Raw genomic sequence first — 25,219 nt, 5'->3', positions numbered from 1 at the left:
GTAGTTCACTCCACCTCTCTGAGCCCTCCACCTTTCCATCTGTACATCGAAGGCATCTTTCTCAAGGTGTTGTTGCAGTAACTAGAGGAGAAAGAACACGCCAAGCATTTAGCATAGCCACTAATAAACAAAGCTACTGTAAGAGGCTGGAGCTTGGAACGCGTCCAGGAAATGGTTGCTGTTTTCATTATGGAACCTGGGCCATATTCCAGGAGCTCCTTTATAGAGCGAGGAATGGCACATCCCTGTTCTGACCCCATCTGTGACCTCAACCAGGGTCTATTTTTTTTTTCCTGAAGGGTACTTAATTGCTCTGGCCACGGAGAAATAGCACATCTGTGTGCCCAAGGGTGAGGTGGTGCTGCTAGGAATTCCCGTGTGTGTGCACATGTGTGCGTGTGTGTGTGTGCATGCACTCAGGGGTGTGTGCTTGTGTGAGCGTGCGCACACCTGCTGTTCAGGAAGCTGACCGAAGATGGCCTTGGCAATGCCGTCATGTCACCATGGAAACGAATGTTGAGCTTAAAGTCACCAGCACCTTGACCACGAGGTTCTGTGCAGAAGCAGAAACCTGAGCTTTTGGGCACTAGAAAGGATATTTGTGACAGAGAGACACTTAGAGGTGACCCAAGCATCGTTTCTCTTGGGTGGTGCCTCTGAGGCCCCTGCTCGCCTTCTGTGTTTGATCTGTCTGAAATCTTAGTACTGGAGGCAGGACTGGTTCTGGTTGGTTTGTTTGTTTTGTTTTATACCAGATTTATTGAGATGTGAGTCCCACACCACACCTTTCACACATTTAAAGTGCACAGTGTAGGGGCTTTTAGCATCTTCAGAGTTGTGAAACCATCACAATTTTAGAGCATTTTTATCACCCAAAAAGAAGTCTCTCTCTACTTTCCCCCAGCCCCTAGGCGTGGGCCAATAATTACTTTCTGACTCTATGGATTTGACTATTCTGGGCACTTCATATCAATGGAATCACACACTATGTGGCCTTTTGTGTCTGGCTTCTTTCACTCAGCGTGTTTTCAAGGTTCATCTCTGTAGTAGCATGTGTCAGAACTTCATTCTTTTTTATGGCCAAATCGTATTTCATTGCATAGATATAATTTGTTTATCCATTTATCAGTTTGTGGACAGTTGAGTTGCTTCCACCTTTTGGCTATTGTGAATAATGCTGCTCTGAACATTGATGTACAAGTTTCTGTGTTGACATATGTTTTCATTTTCTTGGATGTGAATCTAGGAGTGGAATCGCTGGGTCATATAGTAACACAATGTTCAACTTTTTGAAGAACCGCCCAGCTGTTTTCCACAGCGGCCGCACTATTTTGTCCACCAGTAAAGTATGAGCATTCCAATTTCTCCATAGCCTCACCAACACTTGTTACTGTCTGTCTTCTTAGCCAACCCGGGGGGGTACGAAGTGCTATCTCATTGTAGTTTTAATTCGCATTTCCCTAATGACCAGTGATGCTGAGCATCTTTCACGTGGGTATTGGCTCTGTATATGTCTTCTCTGCAGGAATGTCTATTCAAGTCCTCTGCCCATTTCTGAACTGGGTTATTTGTTTCTTTGTCATCGAGTTGTTAAGAGTTATTTATGTATTCTGGATACAAGTCCTTTCTCAGGTATATTATTTACAAAAATTTTCTCCTATTCTGTCAGTTGTCCTTTCATTCTCTTGATAGTGTCCCCTAATGCACAAAAATTTGTTTTTTTTTTAACTTTGATGAAGTCCAATTTAGCTGTTTTTTCTTTGGTTGCTTGTGCTTTTAGTATCGTGTTTGAGAAACTGTTATCAAACCCAAGTTCATGAAGCTTGGCCGCTAGGTTTTCTTCTAAGAGTTCTGTACCTTTAGTTCTTACAAGGGGGTCTTTGATCCATGTAGTTAATCTTTGTATATGGTATGAGGTAGTAGGTCCAACTTCATTTTTTTGTACATGATATCCAATTGTCCCAGAAGTGTTTGTTGAAAAAACTGTCCCTTCCCCCCACTCAATGGTTTTGGCACCCTTATTGGAAACCAATATATATAGCATATAGATCTGTGGGTTTGTTTCTAGACTCTAATCTCCAGTCCATAGATCTGTCTTACGCCAGTACTACACTGTCTTTTTTTAAAAAAAGAAATTTGCAAGGGGTAGGTAATTAGGTTTATTTATTTGTTTAAGTTTGGAGGAGGTATTGGGGATTGAACCCAGGACCTTGCGCATGCTAAGCATGCTCTCTACCACTTGGGCTTTACCCTCCCCCCTAGGACTACACTGTCTTGATTATTATAGTTTTGTGGTAAGTTTTGATATAGGAAAATGTGAGTCTTCATTCCAACTTTGTTTTGTTTTGTTTTCCAGATTGTTTTGGCTATGTGAGATCCCTCAAAATTCCATGTGAATTTTAGGATCAGTTTTTCCCTTTCTACCAAAAATGCTGTTGGATTTTGACAGGGATTGCATGGGATCTGTAGAGTGCTTTGGGGACTACTGACATCTTCACACTATTAAATCTTCCAATGCATGAGTGTAGATGTCTTTCCATTTATTTATGCCTTCTTTAGTTTCTTTCAGCAATGTTTTACAGTTTTCTCTATACAAGTCTTGCACCTCCTTGGTTAAATTTATTCCTAGGTATGTTATTCTTTTGGATCCTATGGTGAAGGGAAATGATTTCTTTATTTCATTTCTGCATTATTTGTTTCTGTGTATTGATTTTGCATCCTGCAACTGTGTTGAATTTATATACTAGGCCTAACAGTTTTTTTGGGGGGGTGTGATCCTCTAGGCTTTTCTATGTATAAGAGTGTGTCATCAGCAAATTGAGATGGTTTTATTTCTTCCTTTCAATTTGGATGCCTTTTATTATTTCTTTTCCTTGCCTCATTTTTCTGTCTAGAACCTCCAGCACAATGTTGACTAGAAGTGAGAAAGCAGGCTTCCTTGTCTTGTTCCTGACCTTGGGAACACTTTCAGTCCTGGGACATACAGAGTCAGAATGGACGAATTTGTACATGCAGTACTGGGCTGGGAGAGGAACCGTGGTCCGTTCAGTCTCCTGCACGAGTGCTGGGGCACATGGAACCAGGGTTTTTCTTTGTAGGGGTGGTCCTGAAGTGACATGGGAGGAGCCAGCCTGGTTGGCCAAAGCCCCTCCTCCCATTCACCCGGTCTCCCGAGCCCCTCCCCTTCTGCAGAGCGCTCTGGACCCACCCGCCCCGCCGCGTTTGTCCCCACAGAAGAAGAGCCGTAACGAGACGTACGGCGAAGGCAGCGGCGTGGAGATCCTGGAGAACCGGCCATACACGGACGGCCCCGGCGGCTCCGGGCAGTACACGCACAAGGTGTACCATGTGGGCATGCACATCCCCAGCTGGTTCCGCTCCATCCTGCCCAAGGCGGCCCTGCGCGTGGTGGAGGAGTCCTGGAACGCCTACCCCTACACCCGAACCAGGTGAGCCTGCCCTCACCCCCGTGGCACAGATCCTGAGGGCTAGTCTTCCAGACAGGTTTGATCCCCACACCCCAAGGGGCCCAGGCTCCCAGGGAGCTGAGCCTCCCTTCTCAGTGATCCCCTGAAGGCCCCCCTTACCCCCTTCAGAGAACGGGCAGGAGAGGGAAGGGAGTACCCCTAGATGCCCCCCAGCCTGCCACGGGGGGCAGACCAGGAAGGAATTGAGTCCAGCAAGGGCCATCTGAAACCCCTTTGCCATCTGGCAAACTCGAGGAATACAGACTTACTTTAATGTTCACCTGGGAACGCAGGACAGTCCATCAGCTGGGAAGAAACACGAACTGAGGGTAGACCAGATGGTCCAGAGATTCCCTGAACCCTGAGACTCAGTGACTAGGATGATGTTTTGTAACAAATCATGTTGAGCAGGGCTTTCTTTGGCTCCCCGTGGTAGGGGGCTCTTCACTCTGTGCCCCCTCTGTGCTCAGTATAGCTGAGCACTGCTTAGTTAGAACAGATAGGGGGCTGCTCCCAGCTGGCCACCCACTTGCTGAGCAGGTGGAGTCCCCAGGAATCACCCACGTTGGTGACGGCCTGGAACTTGCCAGAGTATCCATTCAGGTTATTCCTCTTCCCAGCAGCAGTTTCCTCCTCTGAGCTCATCTCCAGCCAAGAGAGGGGCCTTTTCCCTGTTGTCAGACCTGGTTCCTTGGGGGACGGGATGGGGTGGCATGTGACATGGAGGGCTGGTCCAGATTCAGCCGGCTCGGCAGTATGCCGCACACATGTGGACCCAGGGCTGCCGGCAGCTTCCTGCAATGACTTCCTCTTTCCCCACCCATCCCTGACTGCAACCTGGACTGAGCTCTCCTTAGGACGAGGTGAAGGTCCAGGAGGTGGATGGGACAGATGTGTCTGGACCACGGCTCCAGCCCCCACCTCCGCCCGCCACCCACGCCCACCTCGCTAGCTTGGGTCCTGATGGACACTCGCCTTCCCCCACAGGTTCACTTGCCCTTTTGTGGAGAAATTCTCCATTGACATCGAAACCTTTTATAAAACTGATGCTGGAGAAAACCCCAACGTGTTCAGCCTGTCTCCTGTGGAAAAGAACCAGCTGACAATCGGTAACCGTCCACCCTGACGCTCCCACCCTGGGTGGGGCAGGAGCCCTGCAGGGCCAGCTTCCTGGTCTCCCTGCCCATGGGCCCCTTGATTCTGCTTGGCAGGTTCCAGACTGGCTCCTGGGTGGGGAGGTCGGAGTCCAGGCAAGCGTGGTAGGGGGCACCGTGTGGGGGAGCAGGACGGGCCTCCTTGGCCCCATTTTCCTGATGTGCACCCTGAGGCTGAGTGCCTTTCCCGCCTCAGCCCATCCCCTCCATCCAGGCCTCTCCCTTCGCTTCTGGTGGCTCCTGGCAGTCCTTGGTGTACCTTGGCTTATAGAGGCATCACCCCAATCTCTGCCTTCATCCTCGCATGATGCTCTCCCTGCGTGCATGTCTGCATCCTTCTTAAATCACACTAGTCGTGTTGAATTAGCTATATCCTAATGACCTCATTTTAATTTGACTATTTCTTTAAAGACCCTGTCTCCAAATAAGGTCACATTCTGAGGTCCTAGAGGCCAGAACGCCAATGTATGCATTTGGGGCAGGGACACACTCTACCCATAGCAGGAAGGAAGGGCCCAGCATGACTCAGGCCCTCTTGCAGCTCTTGTCCGGCCAGCGGCGGGCTCCCTCCAGCGGCCTCCTACCATGGTCCCTGAGTCCCAGCCTTCCCCTTGGTGGCCCTTGCCTCTCTGGGCGGGCTGGGCGTGTGGTCTGCTTCAGGAAGGATGTCCATCCCACCCCACACACCGATGCCCTCGGGCTGCCCCTGATCCCTCGCTGGTTTCGGTGGAGCCAATATCCGCATCTGTAAACCACAGCCCAGGCTCAGTGCCAGCAAGCCAAGGAGATGAGACAGCCAGGGCCTTGTGGGGGCAGAGCCCCAGGTGCCATTGTCCTCACACGTCTGAAAGAAGGGCTCTCTGAGCCACAAACCCTGTCCTGAGTTCCTCCTCGCCAGGCGTCTGCGCAGCCCTGCCTGACACACATGTACCTCCGGAGCCAGACCAACAGCGTGGCTTGACTGGGGGGGGAGCATGTGACAAGAGGTGGTCCTTCCCAGAGTCACGGTCACACCCCCTACCCGGGTCCCACCAGGCCCCAGTCCTGTTTCCCTGGGCGCCCAGCCCCATGGCATCCGCTGCCCACTCAGCCTGTCCTGGACCAGCTCAGGCCCCACGCCTCCCACTGGGCCCTTCAGACGTCATTTCTGGCCTCCTCCCTGCTGGTCTGTGTGGGAGGGAGGGGCTTCCCAGCAGGCCAGCCCACCTTAAAACCCGCCTATAGCGCTGCTTCCCGTCAGGGTGCCGTCCAGGCACAAGGGGATGTCAGATGTGTCCAGCCGCATTCCCATCACCACTCCCTGTGCAGACACCCTGGTGGCTCCCCGAGCTCCCCCACCTCCTGGTCACGTGTCACATTCTGGGACACTCTCGGCCCGCACGGTTCTGCAGTAGCTGAAACACCACCTTTTCTGGGAGGCTTTTCCCGGCCGTTTCTACTCGCCCACACCCCACCCCACACCTTGGGTGGAAGTTCATCGCGCCCATGCTTCTCCAGCTCATCACCTTATTTACCTGCTTCGGCAACATGGGGTTTGCTGAAATGATTTGAAAAGGCAACAAGGAGAGATGCAGGCCCTGCGGTCAGGGGGCTTGGGATCAGAGTGGACCAGAGCAGCATCCTCACCCCGACGTCTGGCCCTGTGGCATGCCGAGGATTTGGGGGTAGCAGGGACATGGGGAGGAGACTGGACGGGGACGGGCAGGGTACAGACTGGGGCAGAAGTGGTCACTCACAGGGTCTCCCTGTAGACTTCATCGACATCGTCAAGGACCCCGTGCCCCCCAACGAGTATAAGACGGAAGAGGACCCCAAGCTGTTCCGCTCGACCAAGACGCAGCGGGGGCCCCTGTCCGAGAACTGGATCGAGGAGTACAAGCAGCACGTCTTTCCCATCATGTGCGCCTACAAGCTTTGCAAGGTGGAGTTCCGCTACTGGGGCATGCAGTCCAAGATCGAGAGGTTCATCCACGACACGGGTGAGCGCCGGCCTCCGCGTCTGTGCCCCTGCTGCCCGTCTCCTCCCTCAGCGTCTGCCCGAGAGTCCGTGCTTCCGCCTTACTCTGGGGAGATGACCCCAAAGCCCGTTTGCAGCTTCCCAGCTGGCTTACCTGGACCAAGCACCTGCAGACAGGCAGTGTGCGTCCTGCCCCAGACACTCCGGGCCGGTTGGTATCTGTAGCGCGGAATGCCCACCCCCACGGGGGAGCCACCCCAGGGACAGCCTCCCTGCTGCTCATGGCGCCTCTTGGCACCCAAAGGCCAGACCCCCAGCCCTGCCCCCAGCACTGCCTCTGTGTGGAGCTGGAAGTCCCAGGGGGAGTGTCTTGGACATCCTCGTGTCCTCACACCCATGCCAGCCTGACCTGGAGCAGGTGCCCAAGGAACAGGGGGACCAGCAGATGACCTGGGGTCCTGACACAGCTCGTGCTGGCCGGGCCCCTCCCTCCCCTGGGCTCTCAGCTCCCTCCCTGTCCCCCGGGTCACAGCAGAGGTCAGTGCCCAGGGCCCAGCTCATGATCCAGGAGCAGCCCCCCGGCAGACACCTGTTGACTCCAAGAGCAGGGGTGACTGTGTATGTGAACAGAGCCACACCCCTGATGATGTACTTCACAGGTGTCCTGTTGATGGCCTCCCAGGAGGGTGGCCACTGTCACCCCCATTTGCAGAGGAGGAAGCAGACGCCCAGCGCTGGGTCTGAACCCTGATCTCCCATCCCACACACCCTGGTCCTGATGTAACATTCTCACACCAGCAGGCGGGGGGGCGTCTCATCAAATGGTTTGTCCAGCGTGGGTGCTGGCTGACCCCGAGAGTGGCCTTCCTGAGGCCCAGCAGGGGCATTGGGGGGCACCCTCCCCGGAGCAGGGGTGAGAGGGAGTTTCTCCCACGCGGGCCTTTAGGAATGAAAGGATTTAGAAAGGACAGCTGGGGATGTGGAGGGGCCTGCGCGGAGCTGAGAGTGGGACAGAAGGCAAGCCCAGAGGAAGGGTTCCCGGAGACCAGCCTGGGAATGGAAGGGACTCGGCCACTGGGGGAGCTGCTCGGCTTTCTCGAGGAAAGCGGAGGAGCCCGCGCCGGACGTTTCGGGTTTGCTCCCCAGAGAAACTCAAATGCACGTTCTGGAATGTTCAGAGCAGCAGGTTTTTAAGAGTAAAATGGACAAACAATGAAAATGAGCCAAAGGCCCATTGGCAGGAAAAGGGATAAATAAAATGTGGTATTTCAAACAAACAAACACCATACAGCAACACACAGGAAACTCACCCAAAAAAGCGAGTGGCAGAAAAATACATGCAGCGCGACCACATACGTGTAAATGCCAACGACACGTAGAAAAACACACCTGTGTGCTGAAGCCAGAGGGAAAAGCAAATGATAAACGCAGAATGCGGAACAGACCCTTCCGGGACGGGAGGAAGGTGCAGCCAGGAGGGCGACCAAGGGCTCCGTGTTACTGGCCACGTCTACTCCCTCCCTGGGTGGTGTGGCGGGGGGTGCTTTATTTCTTCTTAATGTTTTTTAAGCAGCTTATTGAGGACTAATTTTGCACCTGTTGTCAGAGAACAGTTCCGTGAGTTTTAGTCTATTTGCAGAGCAGTGCTCACAGTTTTAGAATGTTCCATCATCCCAGAGTCTGTCCCAGTCACCCCCACTCCCGTCCCCACCCAAGGCACCCTCATCGGCTTCCTGCCGCTGTAGTTCTTCTGTTCTGTTTGATGCCTTCAAAGTATCTTGTTTTCGTTCTTATTTTACATGTATGATATCTTCCTACGTACCTTACTTTTATATCTTATTTTATATGGGTATAGATTGTATTAAAAAGAGAGAGAGAGAGAATGAAAGGGAGTCAGGGGAAGAAAGGACCAACCTGCTGTGAACTTGCACTTGGTTTTCCCATGGGCAATTCAACAAGAAAAGTGTACTAGACACTTGAGAAGTCCTCTTCCAGCTCCCCCATAATTCAGGCCTCTCAACCCCAGTTGTAGAAGCTCTGTGAGGCATCTGTGAGCCAGACCCCTCACTGACATGTGGGGAAACTGAGGCATGGGAGGGGCAGTGATTTGCTCGAGGCCACACAGTGGGTGTGGGTCACAGCCTGACCTGCAGCACGGGACGCCTCCCAGCCTAGGGGGCTCTGGGGGGCTCTAACACGGGCCTCTTTGCCTCCCCCCCCCGGCCCCCCCAGGCCTCCGGAAGGTGATGGTGAGAGCCCACCGGCAGGCCTGGTGCTGGCAGGATGAGTGGTACGGGCTGAACATGGACAACATCCGGGAGCTGGAGAAGGAGGCGCAGCTCATGCTGTCCCGCAAGATGGCCCAGTTCAAAGAGGAAGACAAGGAGGCCGTGGAGATGGCCAAGGACGAGGCCGCCCAGGACCAGGCCCCCAGGGAGCCCCCCCAGCCCAGCAGCAGCACTGGGGAGCCCCTGGCGGGCAGGAGCCTGAAGAAGCAGTGGTCCACGTCCTCCAAGTCGTCGCGGTCGTCCAAGCGGGGAGGTGAGCGCTCTCTCCACACGTGTCCTGCCCGACTGGTCCACCCCCATGACAGCCCCACCCAAGGCAGCCCGCAGCCCAGCCAGGGAATTCTAACTCTGACGGTGGACTCTGGCTTTTGGACACATGGGCCACACCAGTGAGAGGCTCCTTGTAGCCTCCATGTCAGAGTGAAGTCCAGGGCATCCCCCAACCCTGGCAGGTTCCCCCAGATCCGCCCACACAGCCTGGGTCAGACAGACCGGTGGCCCATGTGGGAGCCCCGCTCCCAGCCTTTCCCGGGACCCAGCACACCCAGGAGGGCCTTCTGCTCCTGAGTGGGGGAGCCAGGCTTCAGATACTCAGAAAGGCCTTTCTCTGGAACTTACATGAAAGTGCCATGGCGACTGGAGAAAATCAGGGTATCCTGTATCAAAAGCCACCAGTCCCCGCTGCAAATCCAGCTTTTCCCACACCAGCCATACTGTCCTGTGCTGAAGGGACCCCGTGCATCGATGCCTTTCATCCCATTTCCAGCCGCTGCCCGGCAGCCAGGTCTGTCGGTCCCGCTGTGGCAGAGTTTAAGGGACTCGCTCCCAGGCAGGCCAGGTCAAGGGCACCGGCGTGGACCAGGCCTGTGTGACTGCACATCCTGGCCTCACCCCTGACACCCTCCCACCTCCCCGTTCTCCCCGGGACAGGACTGCCTTGTGCCGGGTGGGGGCTGGGAGGCACCGTCTTCCACCGAGATGAGCCAGGGCCGCCCCGCCCTCACTTCTCCACTTCATCCCCTTCTGAGCCCTCCCGGCTCTGCTCTGGCTTCATCACACCTGCCTGCCTCTGCTCACTCAGCCCGGTGCAGCTGGCTGGTCGGTCAGCCTGGGGTTTTGCCTTCCAGCCAGTCCTTCCCGCCACAGCATCTCTGAGTGGAGGATGCAGAGCATCGCCCGGGACTCGGACGAGAGCTCGGACGACGAGTTCTTTGACGCCCACGGTAGGCGAGCTCCCTGTGGCGCACTGGGGCCTTCCCAAGAGAGGAAGGGGAGGGGTCTGAAAGAGCTGGGGTGCGGGATGTGGGTCAAGGTGGAAATTGCCTGTGGACGGTTCTGGGTGAACAGCAGGGTGTCAGGGGCGGGGGCAGAGGATGAGATGAAGTCACCAGAGTCTGGGGTCTCAAGCTCACCTCGACCAGCTATCAGGATGTGGACCAAGTCTGGCCGGTGGGGACTGTTCTCTGGAACCCGCCCCCCCCAGATGGATTTACAATCAGCTGGGGACATTTTTCCATATGTGAACGTAACTCCCTAAGAAGCTTAATAAAAGCATAACTTCTAATTTTGTTTTTTAGTAATTACCGGCTTTTTCGTGATTAAATTAACACACACCTAAGGTAGACATTTTTAGAAATACAAACAAGCAGAAAATACATGCAGTGCCCATTTCCCCACTACTCCCGAAATAAGTACAGCGAACTTACAGCCTGATGAGTCACTCACCTGTGCTGGGAAGATGCAGGCACCACACATCCTCGCTTTGTACCTTGGTCGTTCCTCTTTAGGAATTACGAGGGGCAGGCAGACAGGTGCAGGAAGACGGGTTTGCATTTTGCAAGGCAGCATACAGGCTCAGAGAGGGACAGAGACTTGCCCACAGGCACACAGCAGAACAGAGGCAGGTTTGGCCCTGGGGCGGGGATCTGGAACAGGTTCCTGAGCTGGCCTCTGCACCGGGGAACTCCTCAGGGGTAGGGAGGGTGTTTTAGCCATCGCACACTCCTGCCCGCCTCCAGCCAGGCCAAGAGGCTGAGCGCCTCCAGGGTCTGTGTCCCTGATGTGAAGAAAACGCACATCTAACGTGGAAACTTTAGGAAAAGCTGGAAAAAGAAGAGATAGCAGAGCAGGTGATGCCAGCGCAGTGTCCTGGGGAGACTGTCCCAGTGACCGACAGAAGAGGGACCAGCACATGCCAGGGTCCAGGCAGCTGTCTCCAGCCAGCAATCACAGGCGGAAGTTCTCAGAAGAGCAGGAACAAGAGTCCTGGATAGAATTGTTCACAGCAGTGCTTCTCACTAAGCTGTACTTTTGTGGACATTGCAAACAGTGCGGAACATCAGTGGAGAAACAAAATGTGGTCCATCTATACAAGAAAATGTGAGTCAGGCATAAAAAGAAGTGAAGCACTGACACATGGATGAACCTCAAAAACACCAGACACAGAAGACCACACATCACTGGATCCCGTGTATAGGAATGTCCAGAAGAGGCAAAGCCATAGAGACAGAAAGTCGATCAGTGGTGGCCAGGGGCTGGGAGAGGGGACATGGGGAGTGACTGGTAATGGGGACAGGGTTTCCATGTGAAGAGATAGAGATGTTCTGGAACTAGAGCTGATGGTGGCACAGCATTGTGAATGTACTAAATGCTACTTTAAAAATGGTTAAAATGGTGAATTTTATGTTAAGTGAATGTTAACCACAATTTTTTAAAAAACATCAGGCAGAAGCCCCTGGGTGTGTGGCCATGTGCCCGTCCTGGGAAGGAAGGGAGAGAGCAGGACTGAGCAAGGAGGGGTGCCCGGGCCCCTCACAGCGGCCACTCTTAGGCCCCCACCTTTGGAAGCCAGGGCTCCCAGAGCCACCCCCTGCAACGGCCCCTGCCTTTGATCGGGGTACTGAAGTCCCTCTCTCTCCTCTCCAGAGGACCTGTCCGATTCCGAGGAAATGTTCCCTAAAGACATCACCAAGTGGAACTCCAACGACCTCATGGACAAAATTGAAAGCCCTGAGCCAGAGGACACGCAGGGTAAGCGGCTGGGGGCTGCAGGGCCCAGGGATTGTGGCCTTGAGGAGCCAAGCCCCTCTTCCCTGACTCAGCTCCTGGGCAGTGCTGGGCACCCAGGAGGGGTGGAGAACCCTCTGTCCGGTGGGCCTGGGGCTGCCCCTCTGCTCACAGCACCCACCCCTTCTGTGTTGCAGATGGTCTTTACCGTCAGAGCAGCCCCGAGTTCAGGGTGGCCTCCAGTGTGGAGCAGCTGAACATCATGGAGGTGGGTGCCCGGGTGGCAGGGGGCCGGGCTGCGCGGGGAGGGCTCAGAGAGCAAAGGACCGGTCCCGTGAGGGCTGTGGAGGTAGAACTTGGCACCAGCAGCCTCATGTCCACACTGGCCCAGGCACTGTTGGAGAGAGGCCCTGGGCCCAGCCCCTCTGACATCCCTGAGAACCAGTAGGAACTGCAGACAGCTCCCCCGAGGAAGGCCTGGACCCAGCTCCACCTGTGGAAAGTAAAATGAGACACTTGTAAATTCCAGATCAAAAATAAGATCTTCACCCTGTGGTCAGGCTGTTTGAAGTTCCTGAAGAGAAAAAGATGGAAGGGGAGGAAGCAAAAGCCATCTAGGCAGAAGTGATGTGCCCGCAGTCGCCGCCCCGCAGGGGCCGGGCAGAGCTCTGTGTCCAATAAAGCTGTGTTGGTAGAGCGCCTGTGTCCGCTTTGGGGGTTCTTTGCCTGGAGCTCACGCCCCTTCTCCTCCTCCACCTGTGGGCAGTCAGAGCTGTTTGCACTGGGGGCAGGAGCCAGAGCGGAGCGGGGGCGCCACACGCTGTGCTCACCACTCTGCTCTGGCCTCTAGCTGCCCAAGGTGGAGACAGCACCTCTGGGAACTCAGGACCCCTGAGGAGTTTGGGCTGGAAAAGGGGAGCATACACACTGCCCTCGTCCTCTTGGGGTTTTCTTTGAGGTCTGAGGTCGATGTGGGCTTTTCTAGAAGGGTAACTGGGACGAGGGAAGTTGATTTCCAATTGTCAATTAATGGTGATAAAGCCAACGGAGCCCCCTCCCCACCTTCTGCGCACACAGCTCTGACGGCCCCCCTCCCTGGGAGGGGCAGAAGGGGCCCTGGACTCTGGATCTGCCTCGAGATGAGCATTCGGACCCAGCACCGGTTCTGGGGCACTGCCATCCACAGTCAGATCCTTTTGCTTGCAACAGCCCCCAAACCAGAGCCTCCTCTCCCAGGCTTTCAGAAGGAGCAAGGCTGGCTTTACAGAGTCAATGCTGAGGACCCTCAGGCTCTCCAGAGTGGCTCCCACGCCCCACCATGTTGCCCCGCCTCCTGTGTGTTCTGTTCCCACTGGGGTTCAAGTCTCCGGCAGGGTGTCCCCCTGTGGAAAGCAGTTTGAATTGGAGGAAAACTCCTCTGGGTTCCTGAGCAGTCTCCAGGCTCCAGCGCTGGGTCCCAGCAGACAAGCACAGGCAGATTCTCTCAGCCCCCCGCCGCCCAGCCCTGCCCATCCCAGGTGACTTGGGGCCACGTCTGGGTGACAGGGAGGCTGCCATAGGACATTGCTTCCACGAGCCCCTGGCCTGGCTGTGTTGATCTTTCCTGGGTACCATTTGGTGGTTCCATCCTGGCCTGTGTTCTGGGCAGCCATTGGCCCCACCCTGCCTTGGGGCCTTGAGTTCATTCCTGCCCAGGCCAGCCAGAAGTGGGCAGCCCTCATGTGGAAATGGGAGTCTGCCCCAGGCTTTGCTGGGCGTCTGTCCCTGCCCAGGCTCCGTGGCCCATGACTGGCTGGTGATCAGCCCCCTTTTGTCTTGAAGCAGCCCAGCCTTACCTCCACCTCAGACCCAGTGCCACCCACCAGCCTTCCTCCCACCCAAAGCCGTCTGCTGCTCAGTGGCTCCCAGCCCTGCTCAACCCATTCCTGAAGGCCTCGCCGGCCCCTGGGTTCAGTGCCCGCACTGCCCGCCCTTCTCTTGGGCTCTGCATTGACACCTAGGTCCTGCTATTGCCCCACCTTGTGCCATCCGATGGCCCAGCTCCGGGCCAATGGCCCCCCATGAGCCCTCCAGATGACTTCAGCCCCTTGTTCTGGCTCCCGAGTTCCTCAGGGACATGCCCCTCTCTTCAGCTCCTTTCCCCACCCCCGTGCCCCCGACATACTATGGGCAGAGCTAGTGCACACCAGTGGCTCCTCTTGGGCCCCAGCCTCCCCCAGTCACACACCAGAAGCTGGAGACAGGAGAGGCCCCCGGGGATGGGGCCACAGACTGGGATGGCAGGAGAGCATTGAGCAGGTGACAGGAGCTCTGGGTTCCAGTCCTGCTTGGCACTGACATGCTGTGTGACATTAGACAAGTCCCTTGGCCTCTCTGGGCCACCACCACCTCACCTGTAAATAGAATGGTTCCATCCCCCATGTGGTCTCACTTGGACCTCACAAGCAGGCCTGACCAGCAGGAGGTGGGGTCATTATCCCCCGACAAACGAGGGGGTTCAGATGGATACATCTGCGTTGCCCTCCTTGCTCTAAGATGCTGGGGCTCTGCCACTGCTGGGACATCTCTGCTCTTGTGGATCTTGGTCCAGGGTGTCCAGGAGTGGCAAGGCCCAGGGGCCACGGGCCGGGGGCAGAAGGGGAGGGCCTGTGTAGAGGGAGGGAGAGCTCAGAGCTGCTGGTGGAGTGGCCAGGCTGAGTCCCTGACCCCAGCCCCTCTTAAGTGAGCCTGTGACTCAGGCTGAGACAGACCCACGGAGGGCAGGCAGGCCCCAAAGGCCCGCACGGGGCTGAGCCTCTGCCTCCTCCCCCAGGCCAGAAGCCCTAGAAGCCCCTGCCTGGGTCCCCTGATGGGAAGTGGAGCTTGGGCTTTGGAAAGAATAGAGCCTCCCTGTCCTCTGCCCTGGTCAAGCTGGCAGAGAGGAGGAGGAGGACCAGCTCGGCCTCCCCGGGGAGGGGGTTGAGGTGGCCGACACCAGGCCCCGGTGCTGAGGAAGTGAGATCGGGGCTCTTAGAGGGAGCGGCTGGGAGGCGGCCGATGCCTGGACAAGGAGCTGAGTTCCCTGGGAGTTGACGCCCACCCCCCGCCCACGCAGGATGAGGTCAGTCCGCCGCTGGCCGCGCCGCCCTCCAAGATCCACGTGCTGCTGCTGGTGCTGCACGGAGGCACCATCCTGGACACGGGCGCCGGGGACCCCAGCTCCAAGCAGGGCGACGCCAACACCATCGCCACCGTGTTCGACACCGTCATGCGCGTGCACTACCCCAGCGCCCTGGGCCACCTCGCCATCCGCCTGGTGCCCTGCCCGCCCATCTGCGCCGATGCCTTCGCCCTCGTCTCCAAGTGAGTGTGCAGGCCCACCGCCACCTGAGGGTCAGGAGACTCCCCGGTACTGGGACCAGGGTTCTGACATCCAAACCTGCCCTCTAGCCTGTTCTGCTGGGAGGCGGCAAAACCTGTGCAGATGGCTGAGCTCAGAGTCCAGGAGCGCCCGGGGCCCAAAGCTGAGCCTCAGCTTCTGCGTCTGTGATATGGGGATACTGACCTGCCTCACTCCCCAGCCCTGTTCCCTGCAACTGGCCCAGGAGGGGCCCCATGAGGTTTGCCGAGTCAGGGCTGAGGCTCCCAGGATGTCAGGCAGCTCCTACTCTGATGCTTGGGTCAGGGGAGGAGGGCCCACTGGGCTGAGCTGAGGCTACCTGCTCTCTCCTGACTGGCCCCTCTCCCTCAGCCTCAGCCCCTACAGCCACGACGAAGGCTGTCTGTCCAGCAGCCAGGACCACATCCCCTTGGCTGCCCTGCCCCTGCTGGCAACCTCCTCACCCCAGTACCAGGAGGCAGTTGCCACGGTGATTCAGCGGGCTAACCTCGCCTATGGGGATTTCATCAAGTCCCAGGAGGGCATGACCTTCAATGGGCAGGTGAGTCGTGTGGTGGGGGAAGGGAAGACAGAAACTCTGCAGGGTGAGCTGGCCTGGTCCTCCGGCCTAAGGCAGGGGGTGACAGCTGTCCCAGGCCAGCGCCCCTCGCCCCAGCAAGCGAGGCAGGTGCTCAGGCCCTGGACCTCTCCCTGTCCAGGTCTGCCTGATCGGGGACTGCGTCGGGGGCATCCTGGCATTCGATGCCTTATGCTGCAGCAATCAGCCAGTGTCTGAGAGTCAGAGCAGCAGCCGCCGGGGCAGCGTTGCCAGCGTGCAGGTACCAGCTTCCCCTGGCCCCCAGAGCAGGGGACCTCCAGGATGGGGACCGTGTCACGCTCTGACTCCAAACATCCCTGAGGCCTGCCGTAAAAGGGAAGGGCAGAGGTGGCCGGTGCAGGTGCCCAGAGGCAGGGGGCAGATGCGTGGGACAGGCGAACAGCTGTGGTACAGCTGAGCCTAGGAGCATGTGCGGCTTCAGCAGGTGATAGTGCAGGGTCTGCACCTCGGGGAGCGGAGTCTGGTCCTGGGGGGTGTCGCAGGTGGATCCTCTGAGCTTCCCGGCAGGAGAGAGGACCCACAGCCCCTCTGCTGCAGAGTAGCAAACAGCCTGGCAGGCCTGGCAAGGCAGCAGGATCGGGGGAGGGCACCAAGGTCCAGGTGGCCAGCCAGGCCAGGAGGGAGGACTTGGCCAGTGGGCTGGGGGGACTGGGGGCCACGGAGGGACAGAGCTTTCCCCTTTCCGGCTTGGGTGAGAGGCCGGCTGGATAGTGGCCAGTGGTCTGGAGTTGGGAGGGAGGATGCCACCCTCAGGACACTGAAGGCCACCGGGCAGTGAGCCTGCATGGGGCCGTTCCAGGACACTGACCTGCTGTCCCCGGGCACGGTGGGCAATGCGGCACATGGTGGTGGTGGCGGTGGCGGTGGCGGTGGCGGTGGCACTGGCGGCAACCTGGAGAGCAGCCGGCACCTGAGCCGCAGCAACATCGACATCCCCCGAAGCAATGGCACTGAGGACCCCAAAAGGCAGCTACCCCGCAAGAGGAGTGACTCGTCCACCTATGAGCTGGACACCATCCAGCAGCACCAGGCCTTCCTGTCCAGGTGGGTGGGGCTGGGGGGCCCAGGGGTCAGACCACGAGACCCACTGCCAAGTGAGGACAGGCGGACATCTCAGAAGTGAGGACGTGAACCAGGTCATGCCAATGGCCAACGTGAGGGTCCTGGAGGCCTCCCAGCCTGGTTCTGGGATGTCCAGACCGGGCCCACGGCTCTTCAGCCAGGAGAAGGTGGCTTGTTGGGTGTGGTCGTGGTCTTGTACACACCTACGGCCATCTTGAGTCAGAGGGGACAGGTTAGCCAGGGCTAAGTGGGCAGGGAGGGGTGGCAGAAACAGGGGGCAGAACTGACCAGGGGCAGTGTGGTCCTGGTCAGGGCCTCCTGAAGTCAGTGGGGTCCCTAGAGAGGCTGGGACCTGCTATCACCAGAGGTGTCCCAGCAGGCACTGGGCAGCTGTACCCAGAGGACAGCACAGGGGTCAAGCCTCATTTGGGCCTGATAATCCCTGAGGGGCCTCTTCCAGGAGGCTGAGGGCAGGTCAGTCCTGAGAAGGGCCATTGTGTGACCTCGTGCACCTCCCATCTGCAGCCTCCATGCCAGCGTGCTGAGGAACGAGCCCAGCTCCCGCCGCTCAAGCAGCTCCACCATGCTGGACGGCGCAGGGGCCGTGGGCAAGTTCGACTTTGAGATCGCTGACCTCTTCCTCTTCGGGTGCCCCCTGGGGCTGGTCCTGGCCTTGAGGAAGACTGTCATCCCCTCCCTGGATGGTGAGAGCCCTGTAGGGGAGGGGAAGGGCAGGGGCCACATGCGCTGGGCAGAGAATCTCAGTGGACCCCTGTCATGAGGGCACGGCCACATCCCAGCCCCCTTCCTGCGTCAGCCTCCTTTCTGAACACCCCCACCAAGGGCTCCTTGCTCTGCTTTGCTCATGCTTCAGTGGCTCAGTCTCTGGCCCCATCCCCGACAGCTGTTTTATTTAATCTCCAAGGCACCTCTAGGAGCTGAGGTCCAGAGAGGGACAGGGCTGCTCCAGGATCAGATGGGGACAGACCCAGTCTTGCAGGCCCAGGTCTTCCCATAAGGAAGAGATGCGAAGCCAGGCGTCCCCAAAGTCTCCTCAGTGCAGTAGACTCCCAACACCAGAGGGGCCACAGCCACGCTGTTCCAGGGACCCTCCTCATGGCAACACACACAGGAAGGTGCAATGTGTGGGCTAAACAGCCGCCAGAGCAGTGGCCCCTGCCCGGGGATCAGCCGGTGCGGCCCAGGGAGCCCTGCCATCCTCACAGGAGCTGTGCAGGGATCCTGGTGGGAGACTGAGGCTCAGAAAGGTGTAGACATTTGCCCAAGAGCAGGTAAGCAGTGGCTTATACATGAGAGCAGACTTAAGGACAGTGACGTTTGGGCAATGTCATCTGTAATCATGAAAAACCAGGACCAACTTAAACATCCGTCTGTGGGGATGGGGACTGGTTAAATCAGTTCTGGCACAGCTGGTCAATGGAATATCCCGAGGCAATGAAAAAGAATGGGGCAGAACTAAGCTCATGGCTATGAAAGACTCCCCAGATTTTTTGTTAAATGAAAATTTTAAAAAAGCAATTAAAAAAAAAAGCAAAGTTCAAAAAGTGTAGGTTATATTCCCATTTGTGGGTATTTTAAAAAGTGAGGTGGGGCGGTAGGTGTAGCCCAGTGGTAGAGCGCATGCTTAGCAGGCACGAGGTCCTGGGTTCAATCCCCAGATCCTCCATACAGAAATGTTTTTTTCTTAAGTGAGATATGCTCCTGACATTCACGTGCTCTTCCCTTCAGCTATGAAGTGTTTGGAAGAGCAGCCCTATCCCACAGCCTAGAGACGTTTTCAGCCCAAGCCGCCTGGGCCGCGCATGCAGGCCGCGCCCCTAAAAGCAGCCCCTGGGGCTCCAGCCTCTGGGCTCTGAGATGGAAGGGAGCCTTCTGCTATGTCATTTGTCATATATATTTCTTTACTTCAAAAATCCTTTTCTACCACTGTCATTATAACTTTTTCAATTAAGACATATTTGGCTAGTAAAGGGATAGTGGCCCCAACAGAAACATGCTTCGGGGTCTGTCCGCAACCCCGACCCCATCCCACCCTACCCGGCCTGCTCTAGGCCCCGGCTCCTTAGGGCTGAGCGAGCTCCAGACCCTGTGACTCCCACCCCCTCTGCCCCAGTTTTCCAGCTGCGGCCTGCCTGCCAGCAAGTCTACAACCTCTTCCACCCGGCGGACCCCTCAGCCTCGCGCCTGGAGCCACTGCTGGAGAGGGGGTTCCACGCCCTGCCGCCTTTCAGCATCCCCCGCTACCAGCGCTACCCGCTGGGGGACGGCTGCTCCACGCTGCTGGGTGAGAGCCTCGCGGCCCAGGCCCTGGGGGAGGGTAGGAGTTGGCCCTGCTCCTTGGGTGTCCCAGGCCGGAGGTGGCCCTGTCCTGCGGGGAGAGGCGGTCTGCACCCAACACCTTAGAAGCCGGACACCTGCGCCAGCACCCCCAAACCCTGTGGGGTGGGAGTGAGACAGCCTTACAGGCCGGGGCCTCCCCCCGAGCTCCAGGGACCACACTCCCCTCCCACTGCCTGGCCAGGGCAGGGCTGAGGGGCCCTGGCTGAGTCCTGGGCATCGTCCCGCCCTGTGAAGGGGCCCCTCACAGCAGGCGGCTGGCCCAGAGCCTCCAGCTCACCTGGCCTGGAGTTGGGGCCCTAGATCAGGGGCAGGGAGCGTGTGTGAGGGCTTCCTGTGGTCCATTCCTGGGGACGGCCCGTCCCACCTGCCCCCTACGTGTCCCAGTCCTGTCACGTCCTGTCCTTGAGAGGCCCTGCGTGTCTGTGTCGGAGCGTCCACACGAGTGTCTGTTCTTGTCCTCTGTTCTCTCCCCGTCTGCCTCTAGTCGAGACCGTGCAGAGAAACCCCGAGCTGGTCCTGGAGGGCGGCCCCCTGGCCCCGCTCCCTCACGGGGACGGCTTCCTGGAAACCAGTATCCCCGTTCCCGCGCTCACCTGGCAAGACGGGCCCCGCCCGAGCCCGGGCTGTGCTGAGTGTGTGTAACTCCCCTGCTCGTGGTGGCGTCTGCTTCGCTGGCTGACCGCTGGTCCTCAGGGACCCCCCATGCCCTCCTTGGCCACCTGGAGTCTGTGGGGCTGTGGTGCCAAGGAAAGGAGACCAGGAAGGATGGGTCCTGGGGAGTGGACTTGGCGCCTCCTCTCTGGACCCTGTAGAGGAGGCCCAGGAGCGCAGAGACGGGAGCAGCTGTCCTCTGGTCACCCAGTGCAGGTGTCAGTGCGAGGGCTCTGGCCCCCATTTGTGAGGCTGACAGGGGTGGCCAGGAGTTGAGGTGAGGCCTCGAGCCTGCGGGACTCACCTGTCCCCAGGAGAAGCCTTCGGTCCCAGTGAGGGGTTGGATTCTCAGGGCCCCACGCCCCGACTCCCTGAGGCGGTCCAGGCGCCTCCTGCATCCTGTCTAGGTGTGGGTCCTCTAGCTGAGCCCCTTTCTTCTGCCCTGCCCTCAGCCTGCGCCCGGGTGAGCCTGGCTGGAGCCCTCAGCACCTGCCTTTGTCCCCACACACTCATTCAGGGCCAGCTCGATGTGGCCCATGTGTGAGGCTCATCCCTGGGAATCCGCCCCAGGCCCCTGCTGTCAGGCCAGGCTGGGCTGGGCCTCAAAGGCCAAGAAGGCTAGACTAGACTGGGAGACTGGAAGGGTGGCCATGGGGGGCGTGAGCCTGGCCGCCTTGCCTCCCTGCTCACTTTGTCTGTATCAGTCCGTCTGTCCAGCCCTGCCCCAGCCCTCCCTTCTCTCCTGCCTCAGCTCTGGGCCCTGCCCTCCCGGCCCTGCACAGGCAGGCCCGGGCACACTTGGGCCTGTCTGCCAGCTGTACTCAGATGCCACCGCTCTTCTGGCAGTTAGAGATGTCGGCCTTGCCTGGCACAGCCACCGCTCTGGCCCGCCCCCGCCCAGATTCACACTGGACCCCCTCCCACTGCTTGGGGGAGCCGGGGGCCAGGCTGGGCGAGGCCTCCTCACCCCTGGTCTCTGGTACCTGTCCACCTGCAGCGGATGCACTCCAGACCCACAACACCGTCTTCCAAGAGCACGCAGCCCCCTCCTCGCCCGGCACAGCTCCCACCACCCGAGGTTTCCGCAGAGCCAGCGAGATCAGCATCGCCAGCCAGGTGTCAGGCATGGCTGAGAGCTACACAGCGTCCAGCATCGCCCAGAGTGAGTGCGGCAGCGCCCGGGCCTGCCCTCCCGGCACTTCCCTCTGTCACAGCAGGGGTGGGCGTCCTGCCCTGTCACAGCCGGCTCAGCCGGGGCTGCTGTGCCCCACAGAGGACAGTTAGCAATGTCAGGAGACGGCTGGGGTGGGCACCACTGGCATCTGGTGGGTAGAGCCCAGGGTGCTTACAGTACCCAGGACAGCCCCACAGAGGAGTGATCCAGCCCCAAAGTGTCCATAGAGGACTCTGGAAGGAAGGAGTGTTCACAGGGGTGGTCCGGTGGGGCCGAGTCCAGGTGGGAGCGATAGACCTGGGAGGAGGGGGTCCTAGCCCCAGTGGGGCAGGGGCTCCTTGAGGGAGAAGGTGGTGGGGCTATTTCTGGAGAAGCTGAGGGGAGCCAGGGAGGTGAGGTCTCCCTGTGCCCGGCTCCTCCTGCTTCCCGAGAGGGCGGAGGTCCCCCTCCCCCAGCCTGGCTGCCGGTGACAGTGGTGGCCCCTGCCCCGCCTGGCTGAGCCCTTCCTGGTGTTCTTGCTTCTCAGAGGCCCCGGGCCTGCTCAGTCACACCCCCAGCGTCAGGCGACTGTCCCTGCTTGCCCTTCCCCCGCCAACCCCTGCCACCCCAGGGCCCTGCCCACAGGCCAGCCCCAGCCTGGAGAGGGCCCCCCGCCTCCCCAACTTGGACATCAGAGAAGGTACTGGGCGTCGCAGGCCCTCCATGCACATACGTCCTTTTCCTCTAACTGGGATCACTCTCCGTTTCCAAGCATGTCTTGCCACCAGGCCCTGCCCACTGACCCTGCCGAGGCCTAACCAGGGTGCTGGAGGCTTGGGCTGGGAGCATCCAGGCATCCAGGGAGGAGGCAGGAGCAGCTGGGGTTGGCCAGGGGCGGGGGGAGCTGGACTGAGGCCGGGTGAGGACCAAGGCTTGCCTGTTACACAGGCTGCAGGCAGAGAGCAGAGGAGCCCCGACCCGTAATCAGGTGCCATTTACTGAGCACCTCATGTGTGCAGCCACCAGAGAGGCCCCCTCTGCAAACCTCGCCTGGAGCTGGGCTGGACTCACATGTGGGCTAGTCTGACCCAAGGCCCTCACTTCACACTCTGCCTGCTGGGTGCTCAGGACAGCAGGCCTTGCCTTGGGGTCTAAGAATGCTGACTCCACCTCTGTGACGCCTGTCACAGCCTTGAAGCCTGCGGGCAGACTCGAGGAGCCTGGAGAGGGCAGTGATGGGGCCCCGGGCAGGGAGTCTACAGGACCTGGGACAGCGAGTCCTGCCTCCAAACCCGGCTTGTCCCCGCCCCCTCTAACTCCACATCCTCACCGCGGAGCCACAGCCCGCATCCCCGCCACCCAGGGCGCTCTCGGGCCTCTTGCCGCTGTCCAGGCTCCTCTGTCCTTCAGCCTGGGAGGGGGACTCGCTTTGGCTGCAGCCTGTTCTCTGCTCAGTTGGGTCTTGTCTTTGGGCGGAGCCAGGCCCGAGGGGCCGGGTGACCCTCTGGGGCCCCGCCCAGTCACAGCCCCTCCTCCTGGCAGTTGCTGCAAAGTGGTGGGGCCAGAAGCGGATTGACTACGCCCTGTACTGCCCCGACGCCCTGACGGCCTTCCCCACCGTGGCCCTGCCTCACCTCTTCCACGCCAGCTACTGGGAGTCCACGGATGTGGTCTCCTTCCTGCTGAGACAGGTACCCCGGGTCCCACTGCCAGGCACACCCACACCTCTCAGGAGTCCCCTGGTGACACCGCTGCTGACGCAGCCCCATTTCATAACTGAGGAGGGTGGTGAGGGACCCCACCCTCTGGCCCCAGTACATCCCAGAGCAAGCAGGATGGAGAAAGCCTGGGGGATGGTGAGTGGGGTGAATGGAGGTGCACATTCACAGACAGATGTGAATTCTGGGGGGCGGAGGGCAGACTAGTGGGTTGAATAGTGTCCCCCCTAGACTGTTACAGGGTTAGTTTGGCCCCGAGGGCCTCTGGTCTCTCCCCCTAGAACAGGAACAGGAAGCCCCAGGCCTGAGTCTGCCCCATGACCTCCCTCGGTCCCCTCCCAGGTCATGAGACATGACAACTCCAGCATCTTGGAGCTGGATGGCAAGGAGGTCTCAGTGTTCACCCCCTCGAAGCCAAGAGAGAAGTGGCAGCGCAAGAGGACCCACGTGAAGCTGCGGGTGAGGGGTCCTCTGGGGACCCGGGCCCCAGGGCTGTTGCCCTATCGAATCCTCATAAGAATACTCCCATCTTGAGGGGGCGGGGGTAGCTCAGGTGGGAGAGTGCATGCTTAGCATGCATGAGTTCGAGCCCCAGTACCTCCACTGAAAAACCAAGTCCATAAATAAACCTAACAACCTCCCCTCTGCAAAAAAAAAAAAAAAAAAAAAAAAAAAAAGACCCATCTTAGAGACAAGAAAACAGGTCACAGAGAAGTGTGCCGTCTTACTTAATCCTCAGTCTGAGGCTGGACCCTTACAGATGGGGACCTGCACCAAGGCCGTGTAGCTCGGTGGTGAGCTAGGCTTTGCACCCGTGCTCACCTCCCAGGCCTGTAGGAAGTTTGAGCTGAGCCCAGGAGACCCCAGCTGCCCCTCCATCCCCCACCCTGACCCAGCCTTGCTCCTCCTCCCCCCAGAATGTGACAGCAAACCACCGGATCAACGACGCGATCGCCAACGAGGACGGCCCGCAGACTGTGACGGGCCGGTTCATGTACGGGCCCCTGGACATGGTCACCCTGACCGGGGAGAAGGTAAAGACGCAGGGGGCCCACGGGAACCCCCCGCCTCGGCTTCCTCTGGCTGGGGAGCGGAGAGGCCCGGGGCGCAGCCTGCCTGTGACCAGCCTGCCCGGGCCCCCAGGTGGACGTGCACATCATGACGCAGCCGCCCTCGGGGGAGTGGCTGTACCTGGACACGCTGGTGACCAGCAGCAGTGGCCGTGTCTCCTACACCATCCCCGAGACGCACCGCCTGGGCGTGGGCGTCTACCCCATCAAGATGGTGGTCAGGTATGAGCTCCGAGCAGCAAGCAGGCTGGGCTGGCCTCGTCCTGGGTGGGAGCAGCGGGCTCTGGGGGGTTCTGACCAGCTGCCCCCTCCCAGGGGAGACCACACATTTGCCGACAGCTACATCACAGTGCTGCCCAAGGGCACGGAGTTCGTGGTCTTCAGCATTGATGGCTCCTTTGCTGCCAGCGTGTCCATCATGGGCAGTGACCCCAAAGTGCGGGCTGGGGCAGTGGACGTGGTGCGGTGAGTGGCCCAGAGCGGCCTTGGGGTGGGCAGGAAGCTCCTGAAGGCCAGGATGGGGAGGGCCTCGGGGGACTTGCAGCAGGGACCCTGAGGCTGGGAGGAGCCGGCACCACCACTTCCTAGCTGTGTGACCTTTTGCTGTTGATGCGTCAAGTTCCCTCACCTGGGAAGTGGGGCTGCTTCTAACGAGACCAGTTACATGTGCTGCCTGGGTGGGGGTTGGATGACCTGGGCCGTGAGCACCACACGAGGGCTGCCGCCAGCCTTGTTGCTGCTCTTACTGCTGGAGCCTGATCCAAGGTGCACCCTCTTAGTGGCCCATGTGGGTCTGCCTGGTTGGGCAAGGAGATGGGGCGGCCCAGGAGGGAGGACAGTGCGGCTGGGGGCCACCCAGGCTTGCCCCTCGCCCCCAGGCACTGGCAGGACCTGGGCTACCTCATCATCTACGTGACGGGCCGGCCTGACATGCAGAAGCAGCGGGTGGTGGCATGGCTGGCCCAGCACAACTTCCCCCATGGCGTGGTGTCCTTCTGTGATGGCCTGGTGCATGACCCGCTGCGGCACAAGGCCAACTTCCTGAAGCTGCTCATCTCCGAGGTGGGTCCCGGGTGGGAGGGGTGGGGTGGAGGCGGGCGGAGAGGCCGAGCCCATGAGCCCGAGCCCATGCCCATCTCACCCACAGCTGCACCTGCGCGTGCACGCGGCCTACGGCTCCACCAAGGACGTGGCGGTCTACAGCTCCATCAGCCTGTCCCCCATGCAGATCTACATTGTGGGCCGGCCCACCAAGAAGCTGCAGCAGCAGTGCCAGGTGAGTGGGCACAGGGCGGTCGGCCGCCCTGGGTGGGCAGCCCCGGGACACCCCCTGTGACGGCCGTCCTCCCCGCTGC

The 25,219-nt window shown here is 58.9% G+C and overlaps 1 protein-coding gene across 10 annotated transcripts in view; it reads left to right on the top strand.

Annotated features, from left to right (window-relative positions):
* The window catches only part of PITPNM2 (phosphatidylinositol transfer protein membrane associated 2), a 130,865-nt gene that overhangs the window by 102,675 nt on the left and 2,971 nt on the right, over positions 1-25,219 (top strand). For 6 of the 10 annotated variants that reach the window (XR_012066149.1, XM_072952849.1, XM_072952845.1 and 3 more), the window contains exons 3-25: positions 3,235-3,449; positions 4,455-4,576; positions 6,373-6,600; positions 8,811-9,119; positions 9,994-10,089; positions 11,792-11,896; positions 12,070-12,140; positions 14,967-15,214; positions 15,603-15,792; positions 15,950-16,069; positions 16,649-16,893; positions 17,437-17,615; positions 19,046-19,216; positions 19,757-19,906; positions 20,921-21,085; positions 21,624-21,776; positions 22,619-22,767; positions 23,137-23,253; positions 23,712-23,828; positions 23,938-24,086; positions 24,180-24,329; positions 24,743-24,926; positions 25,012-25,140. Coding sequence is in view for 9 of the 10 variants with exons in the window: in XM_072952849.1 (XP_072808950.1) it covers positions 3,235-3,449; positions 4,455-4,576; positions 6,373-6,600; positions 8,811-9,119; positions 9,994-10,089; positions 11,792-11,896; positions 12,070-12,140; positions 14,967-15,214; positions 15,603-15,792; positions 15,950-16,069; positions 16,649-16,893; positions 17,437-17,615; positions 19,046-19,216; positions 19,757-19,906; positions 20,921-21,085; positions 21,624-21,776; positions 22,619-22,767; positions 23,137-23,253; positions 23,712-23,828; positions 23,938-24,086; positions 24,180-24,329; positions 24,743-24,926; positions 25,012-25,140 (3,762 nt within the window). In the remaining variant the exon portion in view is untranslated. Of the gene's footprint in view, positions 1-3,234; positions 3,450-4,454; positions 4,577-6,372; positions 6,601-8,810; positions 9,120-9,993; positions 10,090-11,791; positions 11,897-12,069; positions 12,141-12,401; positions 12,570-14,966; positions 15,215-15,602; positions 15,793-15,949; positions 16,070-16,648; positions 16,894-17,436; positions 17,616-19,045; positions 19,217-19,756; positions 19,907-20,920; positions 21,086-21,623; positions 21,777-22,618; positions 22,768-23,136; positions 23,254-23,711; positions 23,829-23,937; positions 24,087-24,179; positions 24,330-24,742; positions 24,927-25,011; positions 25,141-25,219 lie in introns of those variants that run through there. The other 4 variants (XM_072952850.1, XM_072952852.1, XM_072952853.1 and 1 more) reach the window with 4 other exon arrangements.

This window comes from Vicugna pacos, chromosome 32, assembly GCF_048564905.1.
Source record: "Vicugna pacos chromosome 32, VicPac4, whole genome shotgun sequence".
NCBI classification, from domain to species: Eukaryota; Metazoa; Chordata; class Mammalia; order Artiodactyla; family Camelidae; genus Vicugna; species Vicugna pacos.
Note: the sequence above shows the minus strand (reverse complement) of the source record. Positions and strands in the feature narration are given on the sequence as shown.